The sequence below is a fragment of the Poeciliopsis prolifica genome, unplaced genomic scaffold, assembly GCF_027474105.1.
Source record: "Poeciliopsis prolifica strain line A6 unplaced genomic scaffold, Auburn_PproV2 SCAFFOLD043, whole genome shotgun sequence".
NCBI lineage: Eukaryota > Metazoa > Chordata > Actinopteri > Cyprinodontiformes > Poeciliidae > Poeciliopsis > Poeciliopsis prolifica.
In genome coordinates this window covers 4201367-4226215 of record NW_026562418.1, presented here as the reverse complement: position 1 = coordinate 4226215, position 24849 = coordinate 4201367, and the positions used below count along the sequence as shown (strand labels likewise).

General features: G+C 40.2%; 1 protein-coding gene across 4 annotated transcripts in view; it reads left to right on the top strand.

Moving 5' to 3' along the window:
- ptprua (protein tyrosine phosphatase receptor type Ua) overlaps positions 1-1002 on the top strand; it is a 161247-nt gene extending 160245 nt beyond the window's left edge. For all 4 annotated transcript variants that reach the window (XM_055055840.1, XM_055055839.1, XM_055055838.1 and 1 more), the window contains one exon: positions 68-1002. In XM_055055840.1, the coding sequence (XP_054911815.1) occupies positions 68-130 (63 nt within the window). In that variant the 3' untranslated portion in view covers positions 131-1002. The remainder of the gene's footprint in view (positions 1-67) is intronic.
- The last annotated feature ends 23847 nt before the right edge of the window (positions 1003-24849 follow it).

Below are 24849 nucleotides of genomic sequence, written 5' to 3'. Positions count from 1 at the left end.
TGAACTTCTGGTTTCAGCTGCATTGTGGCCGTTCAGAGCAAATCCTGACGCTTTGTTCTGCTTCCAGGAGCAGTACCGTTTCTGCTACGAGCTGGTCCAGGAATACCTGGACTGTCTGGAGGTCAGATAGCGCCAGCTGCTTCCACCATGTCCCTTCTCAAGGAAAAGGCCTGGATCTGGGATCCCACTTCCTGGATCTTTGCGTCATTAGTCTCTAACATACTGATCTGGTTGGATCCTTCCCCTTGCCTGGATGAAAACATTATCAACCTTACAGACCTTAAGAGAAAACTCACAAGTTGTAACATACCACTCAAGACAACTTTTCCCTTTCTCCCCCGATCCAAGCCGGCCTCTTCCGTGCCATATAACATCTGCCAAACCAGAGGACTTTAACTAGAGAGCTGACTCCGTCTTCTACTCCTTACAGGATCTAAAGAGCGCCTCTGTATCCTGCCTTACTCTGAAAAACTCTGAAAAAAGGAACAACAGTTGACGCCATTCGCCGAGTGATATTATGTGTTTGTAACACTGTAAATGGTGCAATCTGCTGTTGGTGAACATCCAATGTCGTTCTGTACTGTATTTGAATTTCAATGTGGACGAAGCTGACGACCTGAGATAGACATTCGGAGAAAAGGGAAGCCGACTTTTAATCTGATGGACGTTTGTGTTCAGTGGATCAGTCTCTGGCCTAATTTCTCTTTATTTATTTGTGTATATCGATGTTTTATTTTTCTTCCATCGGCTATTTCTAGATGTGTCCAATGTCTTAATCACTGTGCCATTCTCTCTCTCTCTTTCTCTCTCTGTCTGTTACTGGGTTAGGGTTCAGCATTTGCATGCCCGGTTTTAACTGTCTCATTGCAATGTGTGGCCCAAGTCTGCTGTAAGAGAAGAATTTGTCGCTTTTTAGGTTTGTATTTATTCAATGTGTTTGATTTTCTAAATAGTGTAAAAAAAAAAAGCAGGAGAAGAAATAAAATATGCTCCTAATCGCAATGGACCTCAAGAAGTTTCTCCTAATTTAAGCGTACACTCTACAACCTCAGGAAGTTGTGTCTGCAGCCATTGAAACAAATTCTCTCATCATTCACAACTGTTGCACAGACCTGCCATTTTCACCAGTTATCGCAAATTTTTGGTGAATCTGACCAATAACCTTAACACTTTCTATATTTCCTTCTCTCTGACCAATCACTGCAACTTGTCTGAATTTTGACCAATCATCTTAGCCTCTTTCTAATTTCACTTTCTGTTTCATGACGTCTCTTGAAAGTCAAACCCGCACAATAAAAGCATGGTAAAAAAAAATTACGCTAAATAACATTAGCCTCTTTTTTTTTTTCTTTTTCAGATGTTCTTATACTCTGAACATTCAAGCATATTTCATTTTCATTTGTTTTCACTGATATTCTACAAGCTGAACAGAGAATCCACATCACGCAGTCACACATCAAGCAGATTAATACATGCAGCTTTTTCTCTACAGTGACTGTGGCCCAGAACTATCGATAAACACATATAAACAATTAAAATATCATGACTAACTATGATCATGGACCTGACTTGTGCGTAGTTCAGTGTCTCACGGTTTATATATTAACCTCAAACCTCAATCCACTCTGCAGCCAAGCTGGAAACTGAAATTATAAGCAGCACTTAATGCAGAGTTTTTAAATAGGGGAACATTTCTCAAATTGAGTGGATAAGAAGTCAACAGGACTCTAAATGAGTCAGACACTAGGGTAGAGATGATATTCAAATGGGGAATTTTCAAATGAATGTTTCATTGATTGATTGATTGAGCTACCTCTGTGATGTGCTCATAAAGTTGCAAATGTCTGCACTGAGTAGTCAAGTGTGTGAATTGTAATCTTTTAACATGACGGATGGCCTTGAGATTGCCCTGTCGCCGTTTTTTAAAAATTCAGCCAAAGATTGAAAATATTCATTTAACGCAAGCTTTTATCGATTTCTATGGAATTTTGCTTCCATCAACGTTTTCTAATGTGATACTTCAATCTGCACGTATAAAAAAACCTTGATGGAAATATGACTGCTTTATTGTATTTACTAAAAAATGGCTAATTAAGATTTATCTACTTTTATCTCAAATTTATGCCTAAGTGGACAGATTTGGTGAGTTAACCAACAGGGAGCAACCTCACCTTTAACAGACAGTGAAGCAGTAAATAGAGCAGAACAGAAAAAAGTCAATAGCTATCCATGTCTATCCAACATATATCTGTATGAAGATAGCAGCTGGTGTTTAAATATCATCCATAGTACGACAAAGGTGACAGAAGATCGGCTTAAGTGTCATCCTGCGAGTGCATCTGATGTTAAAGATTGCATAATTGGTATGAAAAACATGACACCGTCATGGGTATTACATTCTGCTCCTAAATGAAGAGCTCTCAGGTAAAGCCAGGCAATTTCAGCAGATTATCAGTATTTTTTCTGTTGCACTGAAAAGGAAAAACCTTCACAAAACAAAACACTTCATAACCGAGGACCGTCGGAAATTTCAAGTTGATGGATTCATTATCGCTTTTGTCTCGCACCCACTGGAAAGATAAAAGTGGGAAGAAATCAGACGGCTTAAACGTATAACATGTTGATTAGGTTCATTTTATGGAAAGAATCAAACATGGGAAACATTTTGACCAAGTTGCCTTTTGCATGTTTGTCCCTCCTTTTGCTGCCAGACAGCTCTGACTCATGAAGGCATGGCCTGCAGCAGTGTGGTGAGGATCCTGTGGTCCCAAGATGTTATCAATCAATCAATCAATCAATCAATCAATCAATCAATCAATCAATCAATCAATCAATCAATCAATCAATCAATCAATCAATCAATCAATCAACCAATCAATCAATCAAAGTATATTTCTATGGCACATTTCAGCAACAAGGCAGTTCAAAGTGCTTTACGTCATAAAAACACAAAAATACTAAATCATAGAACACAGTCAGCAATGGAAACATTACATCTTGTCATTACACATCAGAATGATGTGTAATGACATCATTCTGATGGTTGGAAATCAACTCTAACCAGCTGGATTTTCAGTCTAGATTTAAAGGAACTCAGTGTTTCAGCTGCTTTACAGTTTTCTGGAAGTTTGTTCCAGATTTGAGGTGCATAGAAGCTGAATGTTGCTTCTCTTTTGGTTCTGATGCAGAGCAGAACCAGAAGACTGAGAGGTTTGGAAGGTTGCTATGACAACAGCAGATCTTTAACGTGCTATGGCGCTAAATCAATTAATGATTTATGAACAAAAAGTATTTCAAAGAAAAGCTAACTGTTATTAGATTATAAATCACAGAGTAGCAGTTTGGTAAGTTTATATATATATATATAAAAAATTCCCTTCTCACCCACCGCGGGTGGTTCTTATCCTCTGAGCTCGGGTCCTCTACCAGAGGCCTGGGAGCTTGAGGGTTCTGCGCAGTATCTTGGCTGTGCCAAGGACTGCACATTTCTGGACTGAGATGTCTGATGTTGTTCCTGGGATCTGTTGTAGCCACTGCTCCAGTTTGGGGGTTACTGCCCCGAGGGCCCCGATGACCACAGGCACCACTGTGGTCTTCACCTTCCAGGCCCTCTCCAGTTCCTCCCTGAGGCCCTGGTATTTCTCCAGTTTCTCGTGCTCCTTTTTCCTGATGTTGCAATCACTTGGTATTGCTACATCTACCACAACGGCTTTCCTCTGTTGTTTATCCACTACGACAATGTCTGGTTGGTTCGCCATTACCATTTATATATATATATATATATATATTATATATATATATATATATATATATATATATATATATATATATATATATATATGGATGGCCTTCTTATCTCTTTTGACTTGGGTTTCAATTTTCATGCTTATCATTTAATTACCAATTTAATGAACTCCAGTTTTTTAGCCCCCTCACCCCCTCGTCCCCTACACTAGACAGAGGCTCTAGTACTCAGCCGGCCCTTTAATTGGATGGAGTCTTGATGATCCATCGATTGAGTCCGCAGCTCCGTTAATCTGCACATACTGCTTTACAAAGCGTGTCGCATCTTGTTAATGTGTTTTATGAGCTGCTGATGAGCTCTGCTGATTCTCCGCTTGACCCCTTCCAGCTCCCATAGCGCTGGCTCTTATCAGGAAACCTTACTGTCCTCCCTCTGCTGCCTGGGCTCGATTTGAACCAGGTGGAGAAGGTCGGCCAATGATTGAAGGTTTCTGCTCGGTTTGGAGCATATGTCAGGGGTTTTACAGGTCTGGATTTTTCTTTCATTAATAGCAAACAGGTGTATATGAATCTTTCCTAATCATTCATGCCACATTAGAGACACATTCATTTAATTGTAGTCATACACTGATCCATACATCACAAGGTAACTTGGGGTTCAGTGCCTTCCTTTCTTTCTCTCTTTGTTGTATTCTTTCTTTTTTCTTCTTTCTTTCTTTGTTGTATTCTTTCTTTTTCCTCTTTTCTTCATTCTTTCTTTGTTGTATTCTTTCTTTTTTACTCTCTTTTCTTCTTTCTTTCTTTGTTGCTTTCTTTTTTCCTTCTTTCTTTCTTAAGGTTTCTTATTTAAAGGACACTGAGCACATTATGCCATATTTCCATTTTTTTGGTATATATCACTCAGCAATACTTTACAAAAGACTCAGAGCAAGATGTAATAAGCTGAGGTCAAAGGTGCTGTTGGGTTGTGTTGTGATGTTTGCGTTGTTATCGCTCATCACTCTGTATGTTACAGAGCTGCTCTTTCTCCTGCTACAACATGATGAAAAGCCCCATAACACCAGCGGATGAAAAGCTAATTTGCTATTGTGCGTTGAGCACAAAAGGATTGTAGGAAGCCAGATTCCTCCCAGCATCTGTTTATGTCAGATTACACAAACCTGTTTTTTTTTTCCCCCGTTTTTTATGTTACTGGAGAGAAAACGAAGGTCTTCGGAGACTTTTTTTCCACCGCTGCTGTTTCCTTCATTTTTTTTTCTTTTTGAAGCCGATCCGAACGATTCAGAGAACAACACAGAGCTCATTGTTCCAACGGCGCTGTCTGTAATTACCCCAAGTCTATTGTTTCCCTCTGAAAGGCTCGTGTTCAAGTGCTGGAACTGAGACTTCAGGGGACGACTGAGCGGAGAGCAAAAGAGGTGAACATGTGAGTATCAGAGGCTGCCTGCTTAGAAAACGTTCATGGTGGGACGTTTTCACTCGGTATGCTAATGATTTTCAGACAATCAATAAAAACAGAAAGATGACTTGATTAGCAGCTGAGTTAGGGTTCAGATCTGAGGCCTGTTGTTTTTGTCACAATAAAAAAAATGTTGTGCTTAGGGTGATATACCAACAATATCTGTAAAAGTTGATTTTATGATTTGAAACCCTAAAAAGAATGAATTAATGGGGCTGAATGCAATCCCATGCCACACTTTTCAGTTTTTAATTAATAAAAGAAAATGTGTCATTTTCCTTTCATCTTATGGTTATGTACTGCATTGTTTTGGCCTTTTCCATAAAATAGCAATAAAATGCATTCAAATGAGGTCAGGAAGTGTCCATGAACTTCCATTTCACTAGATAACTATGCAAACTGCATGTCCCAGAATTTACAGTGAGACACATGTTGTTGACCACATAAAAGTTATACAAGTCTGAACATGGATGTCAATTTAGTTGTCTTGATTTTCTATGTTTGATGATGGTTTGCTGGTCAGATGCTGGCATTCTTGTTGCTGTGCTGATGTTACAAACTTTCTGCATCCTGCAGTTTGAATCCAGCATCTCTCTCTCTCTCTCTCTCTGGTCTTTTTTATCAGTGGCTACACTGCATGTCGGTAGTTAGAGACAAAGATTATTAACGGGATAATCCAGCTGTGAAGTTGGACTGTTTTGTTAATAAATTCTTAGACTTAATTGGAAATTAGCGTGTCTGTGATCAGCCCTTGTTATGAGAAGCGACTTGTTCTGTCCAGCAGTTCTGAATTCCTTCCTTCACTAGGAGCTAACCATTTAGACTTGTGATTCCAGACAAACCGCAAACTTTTCCAATAATTCTATAAATGATTGTTTCTTTCATAGAAAATTATCAATCATAAAATCCAAACGTTGAAGCAAATTTTGATTCTCAACCACACACGGTGGGAAAGGAGAAGGTTTTGTGAATATTTTATGATGCTGTAACTCCATATTGGTGAGCAGACGGTGTGGACTCTGACGAAGAGCTCCAGTGGATATCAGATCCTCTGGCTCTGGGGTTCTGCTGCTCCTTGAAAGCCTCCAGTCGGCTCAGCAAAAACAGCCTTTCCCTGTTAAGAAAAATTCCCAGACTTTGTTTTTCCACCTCTGATGAGTCAGGATGTTTTATTTTCTTTCTTAAGGTTACAAATGAGGGACAGTACCCCAACGAGCTCATGGAGAAGCAGTGAGTCAAACAGGAAGTCAGTCACATCCCACCTGATGGTCTCACATTTAAGCTCCAGTCCTGCTACATTAAACTGTGAGTTAATTAAAATCTTCTTTATATTGGGACAGAATCAGATGTTGAGTTAAAGATGCTTCACTGCTGATGGATTAATTTGATCTCTGACTCAATTCTACATTAAATGAGATTGCTGTCAGCGGGAATGTGGACAAGAAGCTCCTCTGATCACTTTAGATGGTAATATTTAATCATTTTCAAATGGTCTTCAAACGTATTTCAGGCCAGAGTAGCCGGTTGTATTTTGTAAGAAAATGTCTAATTCAGTATTGGAGCCATCATTGATCGTATCAGGATATGTTGAAGGAATGACAACAACTTGGGGCCAATGTATTATTTTGGGAAAACTATTGAAAATGTTCCCCGACCAACAGGAAAATCTCCACGGCTTTTTATTATTTTTTTTTGTTTTGTTTTTATTCTTTTTTATTCTTTGCATCATCTTTAATTTTGCTGAAATGAAGTCAGTTTCTTTCACCTGCCTGTCCCTCATGAGGCTTAAGTCTGCAGCCTGGGTTTTTTTTTTCTTCACACATTACAGAAGAACAATTTTTCCCACTTAATTAAAATCAGCAGCAAACTAGAAAAAAACAAAACAAAACAAAACATTCCCCTCAAAGGATTTCTGCACATTCATATTCATGTTCTCATTTAAAAAAAGAGAGAGAGAAAAAAAAACAATATTGTAAAAACTAATTAAAATTATTGGACAACTAAAACACGCTTTAATTACTATATTACAACTGGGATTGCAGAAAGGAAATTAGAAGGAAATTCTTGTACGTTGCCATCACACTGAGTAAACAGCAGCAGAGGACAGACCTGACCTGAACACTGTCACAATCCTTATTATATATCTACAACATGAATTATGTTTGTTCAATCAAATTGCAGTGATTCCTTTCCAGTAGTGATGCTTCCTTCCATGTCTGTGGATTCTCCTTGTTTTGTCCAATCAGACTTCATTCTCTTTGTGCTGCCAGGGGCAATCTATTTCTTTCAACCAATCAGCTTTCTGATTCGCCACACTGGGTCAGTGACATCACACATTTTCCATTCTCTGATTGGATAGACAGAACAAGGCTAGCCCTCCCGTGTTTTGCTAGCATAATAGCACATCCTCACTGATCTTTGCACATTAATACTTATGATTTTTTTTTTTTTTCATTTTATCCCCACAGACGCTGACAGGAAAGGAGAAACTCATCTGGTCTCAGGAATGATTAAAAATCAACTTTTAAATTTACCCAAGGCAAAAGTGTTTAGCTGCACAGCAGACCATAAAACATCGCTGGTAGTCATAGAAAAGTTTTCAAACTGATTCTACTTGATATTTGCCTGCAGCAGCATGTAAACAGTTCTTTAGTTATCACTGTCAAATGAGATTTGGCATATAGCTTTAAAAATACACAAAATATAAAAATATACGCAAAGGTATCATTGCAGGTAAAACATTTAATGTGCACCTGTTAATACAATTTTTAGATAAGTGACTGTCAATGCAATTAATTAAGTTTGTGCAGCTTCTCTGATTTATCTGTTGAATAAATGCGCTACAGAAGTCTTTTTTGCTTAATGTTAGTTAGAGAAGAGCAACCCAAATCTGTCCTCCACCAATGTTACAAGAAGTGTAACATTTAGACAGCACGGATATTTCAATTTCATTTAGACATTAAATTATGTTAAATTATCCAGTAAGGTGTGAAAACCCTCCAACCGTTGCAATATGAGTGTTCATCACTGTGAATGCAAATTATACAGATACTTCCTTTGAAGTTGCAGGAGACCTTTTTTCACTTATAAGTAATTTTCACAGCAGAATAACAACATGGGTTTGCTGTAATGATACAAACTAACAAGTCCGTTCAGTTTCTATTTCTCAAACCTACAAGGCGTGAAAAATTGTCTTCCCAAAGAGACTTTGCATTCCAGTATCAGATAACCAGCTTCCAAAACTTTGGAAATTTTGGAGATTTTGCACGTGACACATGAATGGCTTCTCTGGAAGTTCTCCTGTTGACACATGAGAACTGTGTCAACAGGGTAGGTTTTGCCACTCTACCCTCATTTATCCATAAAGAAGCAGGGAGAACTCTTAGGACTGCAGAACAGAGGCACTCAAAGACTGGAGTTACAGACCTCTGCTAGAGACATTCTAGATTTAAATATGAGGCCATTTGTCTCATCAAGACAGGTCTCTGAGCAAAACGAGTTAAAGAATAAGAATGTTACAGTGTCCTGGAAGTTTTCAAAATATTTGACTCATGTAGCAGATCTATAAGTAGATAACGGCATGTGAACCCCAACAGACTGATGATGTAACTGAACTAAAAAGCCAGAAACAAATGACCATTACAAGGCACCACTGCTGAAGGAGGCTCAACAAGTTGTTTGGGTCATCCTCCCATCCGTGGTCTGTCTTCAACTCCAGTCCTGCTGCTTTTAGACGGGTCCCCGGTCCAGCTGACCTGACTCAATAAGGAGACCTGTTCTCCAGAGGACAGGGTCTGAAGACCCCCGGTCTAAGCCCCCTAATGGCATCTGAGTTGCTGGTGATCGAGTCATTCTCAGGCAGCCACGGGGCGAGAGGTGTGGTACCATGAACAGGCTGTCGGCCCATCAGATGTTGATCCAGAAGTTTGCATTGCCTCTGGCTGTTTGGAGTTTTATGAAAATGTTCTCCCCCCCCCCCCATGACTGTAAAAAAAGAAAGAAAAATAAGGAAATTAGCCAGGAAACAGACAAACTCATTTGTTATGAAAAAGATGTCATTTTCTGATCTCTCAAAGGTTGTGTCTTTTTTTTTCTTTTCTAAAACATTTCTCACTAAGAACATCCTGTTTCGCATTGAAAGATAACTCTGGCGTTTATATGATTTGCATGAAATAGTTAAGACTGACATCCTTCGCCTCGAGAGAATCGGCTGTTGTGTAAATAAAGAGCATTAGATAAACAGCACCAGAAGACAGAGGAGAAATCATCGAGCTGCTTTGACTGACAAGCCGAGCGACGAGGGATAAAAATTCAGACGAAGCGCGGCGCTGCGGCGCATAACTTTCTGCCCTTTTCCTTTCAGTTAGTTTTGCTCGGTGGCAGATGAAAGGCCTCCATCACTCGTTTCATTTCTCGCTGCTATTCAAACGGAAACGGAGGACGGCATGCAAATAAGCCGGCTCCGTCTGTTCCATGAATACAAATACCACATTACTATTCATCATACTTTACAGGAACTGCATTGTTACTTTTGGTCATACGTTTGTTGCCAGTGAATGGACTTGGCAGAGGTGGCGGCGTAATTAGAAAATAACGTCACTCTGAGCAACAGGGTGGAGAAACATCCGACGGGTGTCTCGGTTCTAATCGGCTACATGTCACAGCCGTTCGTCAGTTATTGAGCTGGACGCCACGCAGTGAAACGCCGTCACCAGGGAACATGACAGGACAGCCGATGGTCTTCAGCTCAGGACTTCTTCCTGGGTAACGTTGGCAGACATAAAATGGCAACTGGCTCTATTGGGCGAAAACCGCATCCTAATCGCCTGCTCTGATAGAAAATCAATACCCTGTAGCCTTGAAAGTTCTCTATTTCCTATTTCCATGAAGAAGAAAAAGAAAAATGTCTTCTTAATTTTCTTAAGAAGCCGCTTTTCATATAATTTATATTTCAGAAATTTCTCATTGTTTAGTCATGCACAAATCCTTTTAAATTGTTTTGCCAGTGTGAAGGACCTGAGGCTCGGGCCGTGAATAACACTCTGTTTCTGTGAACTGTATGATCAATAGTTCCTTTTGTTTAGCGAGCAGTTTGAAAGGATGGAGCCGCGAGCCCGGCCTTCCGACGGCGCTCAGATGATGGCAGCGATAAAGAAACAAAGCAGTGGCTCTAATTATCATTCTCCAACTGCTCTGTGCATCAAATAGAAATGAGCTGTTCCCACCTTTCATGTGGCATTATTACTTTTCTTTCATTATATTTAGCCATCTTTAATTAACCTGGAAAGTTTAGCACAGCTCAATCTGTCCGTGGTCATTTGTGAGACGAACAAAGTTTGTAACCTTCTTAATTGTTACCAACAAAACGCTTCCGCTGTGGACAAAGGCTCCTGTGAGCAAGGTGCTTTGTTGTGACCTTGTGGGTCATTTCAGTATCCACTTGATGGCTTCGGGGGAGTGCGGATGCAGACCTCTGCGGGTGAGGCCCGTCAGCATTCCATTGAGGCCCATCAACTGCAGTTTAAGAAGAGCTGGCTGCCTGAACGGTCCCCTCTGTGGTCAACTCAAACCCTTTGAGCCGGCCCAGCAGCATGGGCCGGCACTGCCCGCCCACAGGGTCAGCCGTGCCCCCACTTGGACTGGAAGCTGTTTGTTGTTTTTACCTGTTATTCCTATATCGATTTGATACAGTACAGGCTTCCACGCTTCAAATATCTGTGCCTTCTGTCACTTTTTTTCAGCTGTGTAATCCGTTGCAAATACGTCGTGACCTGCTTTTCCGAGCCGCCTTTGAAAGCAGCATGAGTGCTGGGTTTACACCTGTGCTGCTGTGCAGAGCTCCACAAGTGTGTGTTTGAATCATGGCAGCAAACCAGCAAAACTCAAAGAACTTTGCAGTTTTGCAGTTTCCTGACAGGTTTTGCTTCTCTTGAAGTTGTTTTCCAGTTTGTGGTTTTTGTCCCAGGTTCGTTTGGTTGTCCCATCTGAGCTTTTCTGGATTCCCTCGTTCCACTAAAGGAATTCAGTTATTGCATTTTATACTATGAAAAGTTTGTCTTGCTTTTTTAAGAAAGGGATTATTTATCTGTATCTTTCACTGTATTTCTCATACTGTACATGTAACAAGGCGGCCTTTCGCGGTTGGACGTACAATGGAGAACAAGGCTGAGGCAGAGTGAGGTGGAAACCGCAACGGTTCATTCTTCAAGTTCAGCATCAAGAACAAAACCACAGGTGTGAAAGTCCAAGCTACCTTTAATTCAATTTACAATTTCCACCTATGCAAATACAACAACTTTTACCAAAATAAACACATTTCTATTAACTTTTAATACAGATTTTATGTTTTATTCTTACATTATAAGCACCATTGCGAAACGCCACAAAAACCGCACAAACAATTCACCACCAAACCCACACACACTTTTCTATGAAACCTATGAATGGTGACTGGACCCACGGGAAAGTATTTGTCCAAACACCCAGGAGAGGACGGAGAAAAGACAGGTGAGTCGTGCCATCTTAATACCTCCACACACAAACTACACACAAACCTTTGCTCATGTTTTACAAACCAGTAGCTCCTTACAATCATCCTCCCTTCACAGGAAACCGCCTCACTTCTCAATGAGGAGCAACTGTGCAGAACAAAAGGCTACATGCTATTAATTAAAATGCTTAAAACTTTTTGGTGCAAATTGGTATTGATGTACAAATCTATGCTTAGAGTGGACTGCTAATAAAACGCTTGTTATTGAAGTGCTCTTAAAGTGCTATCCGGTGACGTAAGTAAAAATAATTCCAGTATTGAAGATTTCTTCATTACATTATGAAAAAGACTTGAGAGAAAAATAATAAGCAGATTAATCGTCAGACTAATAATCAATTACTAAAACGGTAAGCATGTGATAATTGTTTTATTAACATGAGGACAGGTTGGTTTGAATAACTTTTCTCTCCTCTGTCTCTAATCTTCTCTCTCTCTATTGCACTTCCCTTTTTGTCACATTTTAGTGACACAAAGGATAAAAAAGTAGAAAAGGGGAAAATACTTTTTCACAGCACTGGGAAAGGCAGCTCTCCAGTCTAAAAACATTCCACCCATTTCATCTTCCTCCAGACTGCCATTCACCATAAAATGTGCTGAACTAATATTGAAAACCTCTGTGCTGTGGGAAGGTCATGCATTCCACAGGTTTTTGTTCTCGCTTCACAAGGTAACGCGTGTCTGCTCACTGAGGTCTGTCTGCTAGTTCATTTCCAAACAGTCTCACTGTGTTCATGCAGTCTTAGAATAGAGTGTTTGCATTTTCAGACAGCCTCAGAAAGCCTCGGATAGATTGATGGACAGTGCTGCCCAGCTCCGCTTGATGTCCAAAGATTCCATGGCATCAATAGTTGCTGTTAAGGCCAGTTTAGTTGTTCTTAGCCTTTTTCTAAAGTCTGATAACATGCTTAGTAGCCAAAATGTCCAATGAAAGATTCTGCAAGCTGACTTGAGGTGCTTTTTTCCAGTCCTGTTAGGTCTGCTTTAATCCATTTCTGGTTCTTTTGCTAAGAAAGTCCTGTTCGTTTGGGGAGGTGTGAATGTGTAACCAAACTCTGATGTGGATTAAACGAGTGAACTCTGGTCCGCCTACAAACCTGCATCTGGGTTCTGTTGAAGTGAATCTCTGATGCAGTTCTAAAAAAATAAATAGATTTCCAAAAGCAGGAAGTAGACTACAGCGCAAGGCATTCTGGGTAAATACAAACAAAACAAACGTGAGATTCTACCGCTAGCAAAAGAAATGGCTCAAGGTCTTTTAATAAAGACAAAAATGAAATGCTAAAATCTGACGCCGCTCCACGTCTATTTCAATATGATAAAGAAGGAAGTTAGACGTGTCTCTGTTCCAGAACATCTGATTCAAATGATCGTAAGACTTCCTCTGCAGACATCAGAAGCCTGTTAATCACCCCTTTATACAAGTCAGGTCTGTGGCAGAAGGGAAACTCCTGGAACATGCAGTGCAGTGGTCCCTGAAGACCAGGACAGAGAAATCGAAATGGATTAATCAGTCAATTCTTGATTCAAAAAAGTTTAATCCTTTTTTTTTCTTTTACAGGAAGTCAGCTTAGATTTGCACGGGGCAAACTAAAATTTGCCCCGTGCAAAATAGATTTTACATTTTAGCATGTAAAATGACTACTGGAGATCACTGATAACTACATTTTTTATTTCACTCAAGCCATCATTATCTGAAATTAAAATTTGTTAGAAAATCTGAAAAAAAAAAGTATTTCAGTGTGATAATAAAAACGAAAGCAGAAGAAATACCATAAACCATCACCACTCTATAAACTATTGCTGGTCATGTTTCAAAATACAAATTTTCAACCTCCATCATTATTTGAATTGCCTCTCCTGCTGATGCATTGATCTGATTTTTTTTTCTTCTATGGTTGTTATCGTTCTGTAGAAGACGTGTCTCCTCCTGTTACCTTAAGACTCATTTTCTTTTGATTTTTTTATTTGAAAAAATGTGTGCATTTGGAAAGCACTTCCTAGCCCTGAAGAACTGTAATGTTCTAAGACGCTCCTAATCATGAGCAGCACAGGTTCATTAAGAACGCCAAGCACTTTGGACCTGCCTCCAGCCTCTCCAATTAGTCTGTTTGGGCCGGTTACATGAAGAGCCTGAGGCTGTCAACAGACTGCGCTGCATTGTTCTCTCCACTCTGAGGAAAATGCAAAAAGGATCGGAAAGCTCTGTATAACAGGAGCTTGTTGATTTTTCTTGATACAGTATTAATTGGTTGAACATTCATATTCAATGAAAGTAAGAGAATAAATTTCATATGTTATTATTATCCATTTAGATGAAAGAGCAAATAAAATCTGTGTTCTGTATGCTGGAGATCCGTTTGGATGCTCTAAGCATGTATCCCATAATAATAATAACAACAATAATAATAATAATAATAATAATAATAATAATAATAATAATAATAATAATAATAATGGATTTTATTCGTCAATGTCTTTCAAAACACAGAAGGACAATTTACGACACTAAAAACACAAATTAAACAGTAAAAAACCCCACAAAAACGTGGCTATAAAAACACAAAAACCACAAAATAATAATAAATGTTAAATGTTAATAAACGTTAATAATAAACGAGAAGGCTGACTTGAACACAAGAGTTTTGATTTATGCTTTGAAGCCATCCATAACTCCTCCCTTCCTTTCCTTTCTGTTGCTCCTGCTCTCTCCTCCACTTCCTGTTGTGTCTCGTTTGTGAGGTCGCCCTCCACACCATGGAGATCAGGGTCTTTTCTCTCTCTGCTCCACAATTCTGGAGCTCTTTCCATCCAGTTAGCAGCAGCATCTATCATTACTTTCAAATCAAAATGCATTCTATTCAAATTGACCTTTTCATTGCAATCTTAATTATTTTCTCCTTCCACATCATTTCTTATTTTTAGTCTGTTCTTGTGTAGTTTTTTCTAGTAGACGGTAAAATAAATGACTGTATAGATGACAGGTGGCTGGATGGCTTATGTTTGCAACCTGAATGTACCTTGTTTTCGACCCACTAATCTAAGTTTTCCCTGTACCTGCGCTACGAATTCAACTCACACCGTCACTTTTTCAGTCATTCCTGAGAATGAAGCACATATGAGACATTATAGGCATCTCCACATGAAAAATAGATTTATGTGATGTAAACTGAAGCCTATAGAAAATGTATCTTGTTAAGAAACCCGGAGGAACACAAAAGCCTTTTCTCCGGGGTGACAAGTGATGGAAGACACTTCTCTAAACACCCTCCGCCAGGATTAGCTTTTAGTGCGTTAGGAGGATTTTAAACCACCATTAATGACTGTCAGACAGAGACGGTTTTTATGGCTGCAGGCTTTGGAATTACTCCCACTGCTCCCCAACGTCAGAAGCATATTTCAGCCTGCAGCTGTGTCTTTGAAAGGGCCCTCAGATCCTACAGGCTTCAGAGGCTAGGTGGAAGTTAAAATATAGGCTAGCCTAAATTGAACTGAGAATTTACATTGCGGCAAATGAACAATGATTTAGCTTCGTATTTCTGGCCGTTTTTAAGAAGGTAGGTATTCATTTAGCAGTAATCTTGGAGGAATGATGCAAACGCTGAAGATTCGCTATTTGCTTTGAAATTCATGCCTGGAGGATGTGGGAGCAAAGGCTGCTCTGGGTAGTCTGATCTGAAGGAAGGTGTCTTTAACATTCCCCAGATGTTGCTGGACAGCTGGGGAATGTTAATTACAAATAAACATTTGTATGAAACATAGTTGAAACCATGTTACCAAGAGACTATCTTGTGACTAATGTCACATGATCAGGCTATACTTGCGAACTAATGCTAACTAGCCTTAGCATTCATGTCAGGCTCTGCTAGCTGGAGTGGGAGGCGGATGACCAAAGGTTGCTTGTTGGGTAGAGAGGACAGACCATGAGGAATGCAACAGTAGAATCCAGGAGGGATTGACTGACAATGAGGAACTTAAGTACTAGATGGAGAACCGGTGATGGAGTGATGAGCTGCAGCTGAGAGATGAGACTGAGGAGAGAGAGAGAGAGTGTGGCACAAGGGGGCAAGGGAGAATGAAACTCAAGCAAATAACTAAACACAGGGTCTAAATGGGACAGCTAAGACAGAACAAGGCTGAGCAAATTGCAAAAGGAACTGAGTGCAAAGCAAACCCCAAACATACAAACTAAGGAATAAACTGGCCCTGGGTGGAGTAGGGCTGGGGGAATTATTGGAAATAAGAACAACATAAGCTGAAGTCTACAATTGGATGAGATATGACATTTCCATAGTGATTTTGACCCATATAACGAGACATGTATCACACCATTTCTAGTCAGCTTCAGCTGTCAGTTCATAGAATGATAGTGTGGTTAGGGTGGAGCTGTTGGTGTCACTCAACAACTCAACTTGTGTGCAACAAGCATGGACAGACTAGTGCATCACGTTTGTCAATGCTCTGCTGTGTCGCAGTGGTAGGTGTTTGGGTTTAACATCGTCTGCCCACTGAGAGTCCAACCAGTGGTGAGTATGCTCAACCACTGAATACCTGACCAACCCAACCACTTAGTGGAAGTAAGGCTTTGGATAACCTGGTTGAGATTTTTCTGAAACATTCATGGCTTGCCTCACTGAGGCATGAAATAGTAAACTTTTTGAAAACCGTATTTCACACAGCCAGCGAGACATAAATATGAAGAACAGTGCACATGTTTCTGTTTGTATCTGATAATAAGGCAGGAGTGCACAATACAGATTAGTAGAATGTTAAATATCTCTCAGACTTTCCACCTGTGGCCTGGAGGAATCGGAGGGCGGAGATGTAACACCAACAAAACTGCTTCATGGTCAGCCAGCGCCATAGGTACTGAACTAAGCTTCACTCTCGCCTTTATTATTTATCAGATCAAGGAACTCATATCTGAAGATATCCCTCAGCTCTGAATTGCTTTATCAAAGCAGCAGCTCTCAGTCTGAGCAGCTGGTAGTCATCTGGAGAGAGTTAGACAGAGAGCATGTGAGCTCACCCGAAGGCACGGATTCAGACTTATCTGCTAAGCCGATTCTGCTGGGAGCGCGTCAGGCTACGTTCGCAGCCATGGAGGGGCGTCTCCGTGGACACACTTGGCCGTCACTCGTGGTGCATGTGCAATGAGGAGAAGGCTGGTGATGCATTTCGCCTTTTTGACTCAGAAATGAGTCAAAAAGGTGCGAGCGAGCGTGAGGAGTTGCTGTAAAATGGCTCCAGGTCATTTGGAATTAGAGACCGGTCAGTGATATATAACCCCATCTGATGCCCACCCATCTGACTCATTTGAACCTGAAGACTTTCTGCATTCATTTTTCGGAAACAACAATGGCACCAACAGAATTCGATTACAGTTAGTTTTATATCAGAAGCAAATGACTTTCATTTTATAAAATATTTGCATGAGACACTGAAAAGAAGAACCCTGCTCCCGACTAAAGCCCTTCAGTCACTTACATAAAGGTCCTTTCAGAAAATGTTGCCAATGAGTTACGTGAGTATTTACTCAGCATTGACCCAGTTAAAGAGTTGAAGTGAAACTTCCACTTCACAGCACTGCTGAAAAGTTGATCACAATATTCTCTTAGAAATACTAAAAAAAAAAACGGATGGAGGAATCGGCAGCAGGCTGGTTTAGCTCATCCTTTCCAGAAAGAGTTTGCTTAATGATGGAGCTTTATGTATCACTGCTTGGGGCAGGTGCATTCATTCAGTGGAGTACAAAACATCTTCGTCAATTCTTCTCAATTCAGTTGGCTGCTAATATTAATGTAAAGAAACTTGGCAAAGGCATTTCAGCAAGTAGGCAGTTTACACTATGAAGACATAAAACAGTAACCAGTTATGAATCAGCAATTAACATTACATTTTGTCAGATGCCATCATCAAAATCAGGCATATCAAATATATTGATTAATTTACCTATCAATCGTGAAGGTACTGTGGATAGAACACGTGACAAAAAAAAAAGGCACAAGCCTATCGCATAATTGAAACACGGGACAGCCAGTCAGACACCATTTGACTACCTAGTCCACACTCTTTGCCAGTAGGTGGCAGTAATGTTTCCTTTAGTTGTTTGCTAAATGCTGTCATAACAAAGGAGAAGGGCCTTGTTCTGGTCACCGCACATGTGCAAACAACACAGCTAAGTGCTGCAAAACTAGCTCTGTTTTTCTTCTAAACTGAGAAAAGTTTGAAAAATGAGTGAAACATTTGACGCAGCAACTTTGGAAAGACGTTGCAGGTTGCTGGTGTTTCTCACTGCAGTTGGACGGATCTACGGATGTGAGCAGGGACGCCAGTAAACCTGGGCCCCATGACAAAAAATTAAAAATCGACAGCAGTTGCTGTTACAATTTCTTGTATCAAAAGTGTCACAATTTTAAAGGCTTGCAACAGCCTTGCTTTCTTTGGTTCAGTACTGATACTGGCACAAAATTTACTGATAATAAATTTATCTTTGGTTAGAGATAAAAAAAAAATCTGAAAAAAACGAAAAAAATCTTTCTGACTCTTCCACACATGATTTGACTAAGCATCTGTTCAGTGAGTACCTGATGATAGACATCATAATGTAGAGCTATGTCATTATGATGACATAGCTCTACATGCATAGTCATGGTAGCTAATCTTATTTCCTGTAATAAGCTGAGCTAATGGAAGCATATAAATACTGTTTAAGAGGGGTCCTAGGATTGAACCTTGGAGTTCCCCACATGTGATGCTATGATGAGAAATGAATGGATGGTTTCCATGTGACGAATCACAGATCAGCAGTTTTCACAATTTCTGCCTCCTTTGCTCCGTCTTGTGATCCTGTTCTCTGGTCTTACCTGTGTCAAATCTTCATTTTCTCCTTCATGACTCTTCTAACCACCATGACTCCTGCTAATGTTCACATTTTGGTCAATTTAAACCAGAATGTGTGACAGAAACACCCCAGCATGAATCCAGCAGATGCTCTCGTCCTCCAATGCTCCAGCCAGTCCATCTGTAACAACATTGCATTAGTTGGCAGGGGCCCATTTAGGTTTTTATTTTTTATTTTTTGCTGAACTTTATTCTGTTCTGGGAAGGGTGACTACATCCATTTAGCTGCACTGACCTCCTTTAATAGAGGTGCACTGATTTGGAGATGCTGAATACTTCATGACAGCTCTGTGGACAAATGGGACATAAAAGCCATTAGATAACAATCTTGTGAAAACTCCACTTGTGGAAGACAATGGGGACGAGTTCGCATCATGTGACATCTAAATCTAAAAGGAACAGTTTGTCTAATGAAACATCTCTCATGAAGGGCAGCGGGTTCATGTTCTGTCATAACAGTCGCCTCCTCTGATTCAGATTGCTGCTCTTCTTCAATCCTCATCCTGAGATAATGTTTCCTCACTGTTTGCTACGGGTTGATTTAAATAATTTATCAAGAAATCTCCTTCCCCCCCACCAACTGACCCTCAGGACTTCACTTTGAAATGCAGCAATCATGTCATTCATCAGAATACTGTCCCCACATCAGAACATGTTGAGCCACAGCAGTCAGAAAAGGAAGCTGTGGGGAAATCATGTCAGGTTCAACTCTTATGCAGATTCATCTGTTCTGAAATCCTCTGGAAATCAAGAAAGAATTCATGGGAACCTTTCAAATCTGTTTTGGTCACTGATTTGTGCTGCATAGAAGCTGAATGTTGCTTCTCCATGTTTGGAGAAGCATGTTTGAGCCAAAAGTTCAGTCTCAGATCTGCAGCGAGAGCTGCAGATCTTTTCCTGACGAAGCCAATAGGATCACATCATCTGCAAAAAGCAGAGACGCAATCCTAAGGCCACCAAACGGATCCCCTCAACACCGTGGCTGCGCCTAGAAATTCTGTCCATGAAAGTAATGAATAGAATCGGTGACAAAGGGCAGTCCTGGCAGAGTCCAACTCTCGCCAGAAACGAGCCCAACTTATTGCCGGCAATGCGGACCAGACTCCGACACCGGTCATACAGGAACCTGACAGCCGTATCAGAGGGCCCGGTACCTCATGCTCCCACAGGACCCCCAACAGGGCTCCCTGAGGAACACGGTCGAACACCTTCTCCAAGTCCTCTTATAAAACACATGTGGACCAGTTGGGCGAACTCCCATGCATCCTCCAGGACCCTGCTGAGGGTGTAGAGCTGGTCCAGTGTTCCACGACCCGGACAAAACCACACTGCAGTGTGGAAGAGTAGTGTTGTGAATTTGGTAACAAATCGAAAAGAGTCTACTGGACTGTCAGGTGTAAAAAGACCAAAACATAAAAAGCTGTCCTTTTTAAACAGGACATGTGCATTCCTTGTCCTGGTTCTTTTCTTTCCCCTCTAAGGTCTTTTGTGTCGCAATCCAAAAGAGTGCAGGCAATCGTTGACTCATTTTCTTGAGCCGGTCAAAATGAATAATCACATCAGTGGGGTGAAAAATCTTGCATACATGTTGCAAAGAAAAAAAAGCCTCAGCAGGTGTGAAACATTCACTGATCCTTCAGGCAGCATGATGAGGAAACGGTGGAAAGCGCCGCCGGGATTAAGCAGGAACTCCAAACGAGGCGCCTTGCTCCTTCCCTCCGAACCGCGCCGGCTCAGGCTGAGAATGGGACATTATGCGGGTTTAAGTGGGATCGATTTGGCATGAAAATTAATAGCACATTGCAGCACTCAAGCGGCAGGTATGTTATTGTCTACCATCAGAGCCTATTCAGAACAGGTGACAGACTATTTCAAGGATAATTACTGAGTCTGCTATGGGCTTTTGTGCTCAGTGGGCAGTTATACAAGTTGATGCCAAGTCAGAGCGACTGCACAGACACAAAGTACAATCTGGAAGAAAGAAATAGATTAAAAGCCATCAGGCAAAACTTAAATGGTGTAGAATATCACAAAGCGCTCTTTACATGATATGCTGAGAGAGAGAAGGCCTCGCTTGGCTGCGATGGCGGCTGTGATGCGGTGCAGCACTATCTCTATTGACAGCGCATTTATCACACTTTGTCTCTGATTGCAGCCATTTGCATGGGCCTGTCTCCAGTACTGTTTCTGGAAGTTGGCATGACTGTGTCCTCGTTTTTGTCCTAAAGCCACACAAATATTTTTTTTCCCCTTTCTAAACAGGAAGACTGATAAAAAAAAAAAAAAACAAGCATCCCTCATCGCTTAATTTTACCCATTTATTTTGGGAAACTGTTTTCCATGCATCGTCACATGGGTTTACATCATGGCCAGCAGCACATATAGGAGCAACGCTGCACTGCTTTGATTACAGACGATGCATGTAAAAAATGTTCTTTCTGTAAAAGAACCGTGCAATTGTTTGAACTGTTTTCTTTAAACATGGTAAACCATGTTGAACCACATGCGGCCTAATAAAACCTGAGAGGTGGGATAAACCCTGATCCATCAGATCAAATCATACTTGCTCCACCATGCAGTCCAGTATTGATCTATTATGATGCAACTATACTATTCCAAAACATCATGTGACTTTTGGTAACTATGCCGCTTGATCACGTGAGGCGCCACGATGGATGTTTGAAATGAGGAACGGGATGTACAAATTGGAATGACATAACTAAATTTGCTGAATGGAAATACTCAATATTCAGAAAAACTCACGCTTTTTCGCTAAAATGGTATTGCACTGGGATGAGGTGTTTTTTTTAGCTGCCATGTTGGAGTTTGTTTATTTTGCGAAACTGCGATGGAAACACTATTCTTGCATCACAAGTCGCATCATCAACATGTTGCTACTGACGGAAAATACAACAGGAAGTGGTAGCAGGATGATGTTATTTAATGACTTGTAGCATGAACAAACTTATTCATGTGTGTTTACACACATGTGCTTCATATTTTATGGAAACATGGAAAATGGAAAAATGCTTTTTTTGTTCCATTACCAAATTACTGAAAACGTTTCATGCACATTTATAATGGAAACAGCTTGTAACAGTTTCCCCAAATTGTTTTGTTAATTAGCCAGTGGAATTAGCACACCTAGGTTTTGCAGCAGTGTTTACAAAAGTTTGAAATAGCTAGCTTAGAAACCGACCCAAACCTTCTCCTTCCTGAAATGTTTGTTGATTTGCCTGAATTCACGCCACATAATGTATTCCACTATGTCATAAACAGCGTTTCCCCCTGACAACAGAGAAGACTTAAATCTGTACGAAAGTCTAGATACTAACATTTTTTTTTTTTTACATGCCAGGCTACATGGTGGATAATTCTCTCTATGCTTACTGATGGTCAGACATGTTCTTTCTCCCTAATGCAATATTTGATTGCATCTTACTAATATTACTTAAATGATATTAGCCACTAACTCTATGTTTTGACGAGCATTTGACCAGCATTACAAGAGTTGTGTTTTGGTTGTTTTGACGTCCGTCATGGTGGAGCAGATCGCTTTCTGAAGAGCGTGATGTGACGTAGAAAGTGTCAATACAGAAACATGAAAATACTGCTCAGCATTTGCCACACAAACACACCCAAGACAGCTGGATGGAACTGGAGCAGCATAACTTCCCATTGAAAAAAAAAAAGAAAAGAAAAATGTAACCTTTCATTTAAATGCGTTTGTTCAGTGGAGAAACAAAACCACACTTGACTATTTTTTTCTCAGTGGTGTAAGTATTACCTGACACATGGACCCATTTCTTATAGCCACTGGCAACTAGACTGAAAGAGGACTCGTATTTTTCCTCCATCCTTGCAAAGTGGGAAAAGCACAGAGTGGGAAGTGGAAAAAAACAACAAAAAAAGTCTTTCACTCCATTGCTGAAAGTCAACTGTAGCAAAGAGCAGTATTTTAGGGTCATCAAGATTGATGTTTTCTGTATCAAACATGAAGCTTTCACTTCAGCTTTCAATAAAGGTCTATATGAATACCTGGAAAAGTATCCGATGCTGTGTATGTTGGTTCCCCTGCTGGACTGGCCACCATTGAGAACTACAAAATACGACAACACCTGAAATAAAAACCTGGAGGCCTCCAAAGCTGAAAATTGGTTTTGACCCAAACATAAGACATATACATCCATTACAGAAATGATTCTACAGACTTTAAATCAGCTTTCCTCAATGGGCAGCTCACTTCCCACCTCTAAACCTTTGTGGGAGCAGAATAATGGACCCCGGATTCTGAACAGCCTGGAGCTGAACAGCAGGGGGCCAATTTCAGTTTGAGATTATAATAGCGAAATGAAGGATGAATTTATTAAGGCTTAAGGCTTTTTACACATCTGTAACAGAGTTGTTGATGAATGTGTTCACCTCTGTGCATGCTGTCCAATAAAACTCAGCAAATTCACAACCTTGACGATCCTAAAAACTCATTTGTGTTACATCATGGCTCTGTCAGATTTTACTTTGAGGAAACCAAAATCTTCAGCTGTTCTCTTGCTTAGCACTTGAAATGGTCTTAAACAAAACCCCTTCAGACTTTATAAAGCTCTTTCTGCTACTCAGAAGAAACCTCTGCAGGTTTTGAAAGCTTCTTTCAAATTTTGCTTGTTTTGTTTTCTTTCTTTTTTTATTCTAGTTGGATTTCATTCTAATTTTCAAATTGTGAATGGCAGAAAACAACTTATATTTGGGGAACAACTATCAGAACAAGCAACTCTATTAAACAGTCAGTAGTAGACCTAATAACTTCTACTATATTCAAACAAGTGACAAAGTATTTATTATTTCAATAAATGGCAAGAAGTTTTATTTATAAAGGGCCAATTCATAGCAGATGCCATCTCAAGGCAAAAACTCATGATACGTCCTGGTTATCAAACAAGTCATTGTTAATCACAGTTATCACCCCACACAGAACCCACACATGCTGGACACAGTCTATGTAAACTTTAACCTGTTAGTGCTTTGAGTGAACAGTATGATTAGAAAAGTGCAACACAAAGTCTAAATATATTAGCTATCTGTCACTCGATGAAACGTTTTAATCAGATTAATCACACACTAGTGCACTGATGAACAATGATTCATGACAATGCTTAACATTGCAAGCTTGAAATGTAACAATTTTTCCTGAAAATGTTTTACTGTCTCAAACCAAACAACTCAGTTTTCTATGTTTTCCTATTCAGGAGTGTGTAAAAGAATATTTTCTTTAGAAATGTTAACTGTAAACTTGTACTTTGGTGGAAGGATAGTTCAGCGTTGCTAAGCAGACTTACACACCACACTGTCCATTGTGGACTTCATGTGACATTAACGTAAAAGTGACAGAGAAGGCGGCAAAGATGTGGAAAAAGGAACTGAGGACAGGATCTAACCGCAGTGGTTTTCAAAGTGAAATATATACTGAGTTCACCAGTCTGACTCAACTCATTTAACTTTTCACTCATGTTTGCAATGCTACATTTTTGACCGTAGCATCAGAAATGTAGAACGTAACGCGCTACTGCCAGCTAGGTAACCCTCCGCGGGAGAAAGGCTTTTGGGTCAAAACAGGTCATGCGATTCATCTGCGTTATGTAATATCAACGCATTAAACAGTTCAGATGAATCACACTTGTTAGCGCATTAAGAGCACCAGCTTATTTACAATTCATGACCTCCTCTTTATTCTGTTTGCTGAGAAAGACTTTGGTGACGAGAACCAACGGCGCCACAGAGGCACTCACTGCTTTTCTTACGTTCTCCTGAATAGTGCTGCGTTCATGTTGCATGTCAGCGTTCTTAAAAAAGTAAAATAACTTGAAAACACAGCAAGGCTTTAAGGTGCGTGTTGCAAACTGTAAATGTCACACCAGAGTGAATAATCACTCTAACTGCTGCGAGGCTCGCAGTCTCAGCGCGAAGGCTGTCAGTGTGCAGGGTGTGTGTCTGAACGCACACTTATTTCCAAGTGTGTTTTGTCTGCAACATCCACAGGGAGGCTTTACTCAACTAATCACTTCTCTCCCCTGAGTCAGGCATGCTAATTAGGTCTAAAATATACATCACAGCCTCCAACGTCTCTTTAATTAAAAGTTGATGGTCGTTCTTCAGCTATCAAGTGATATGACATATTTTTCATGCTTTGAAAAATGGGGAA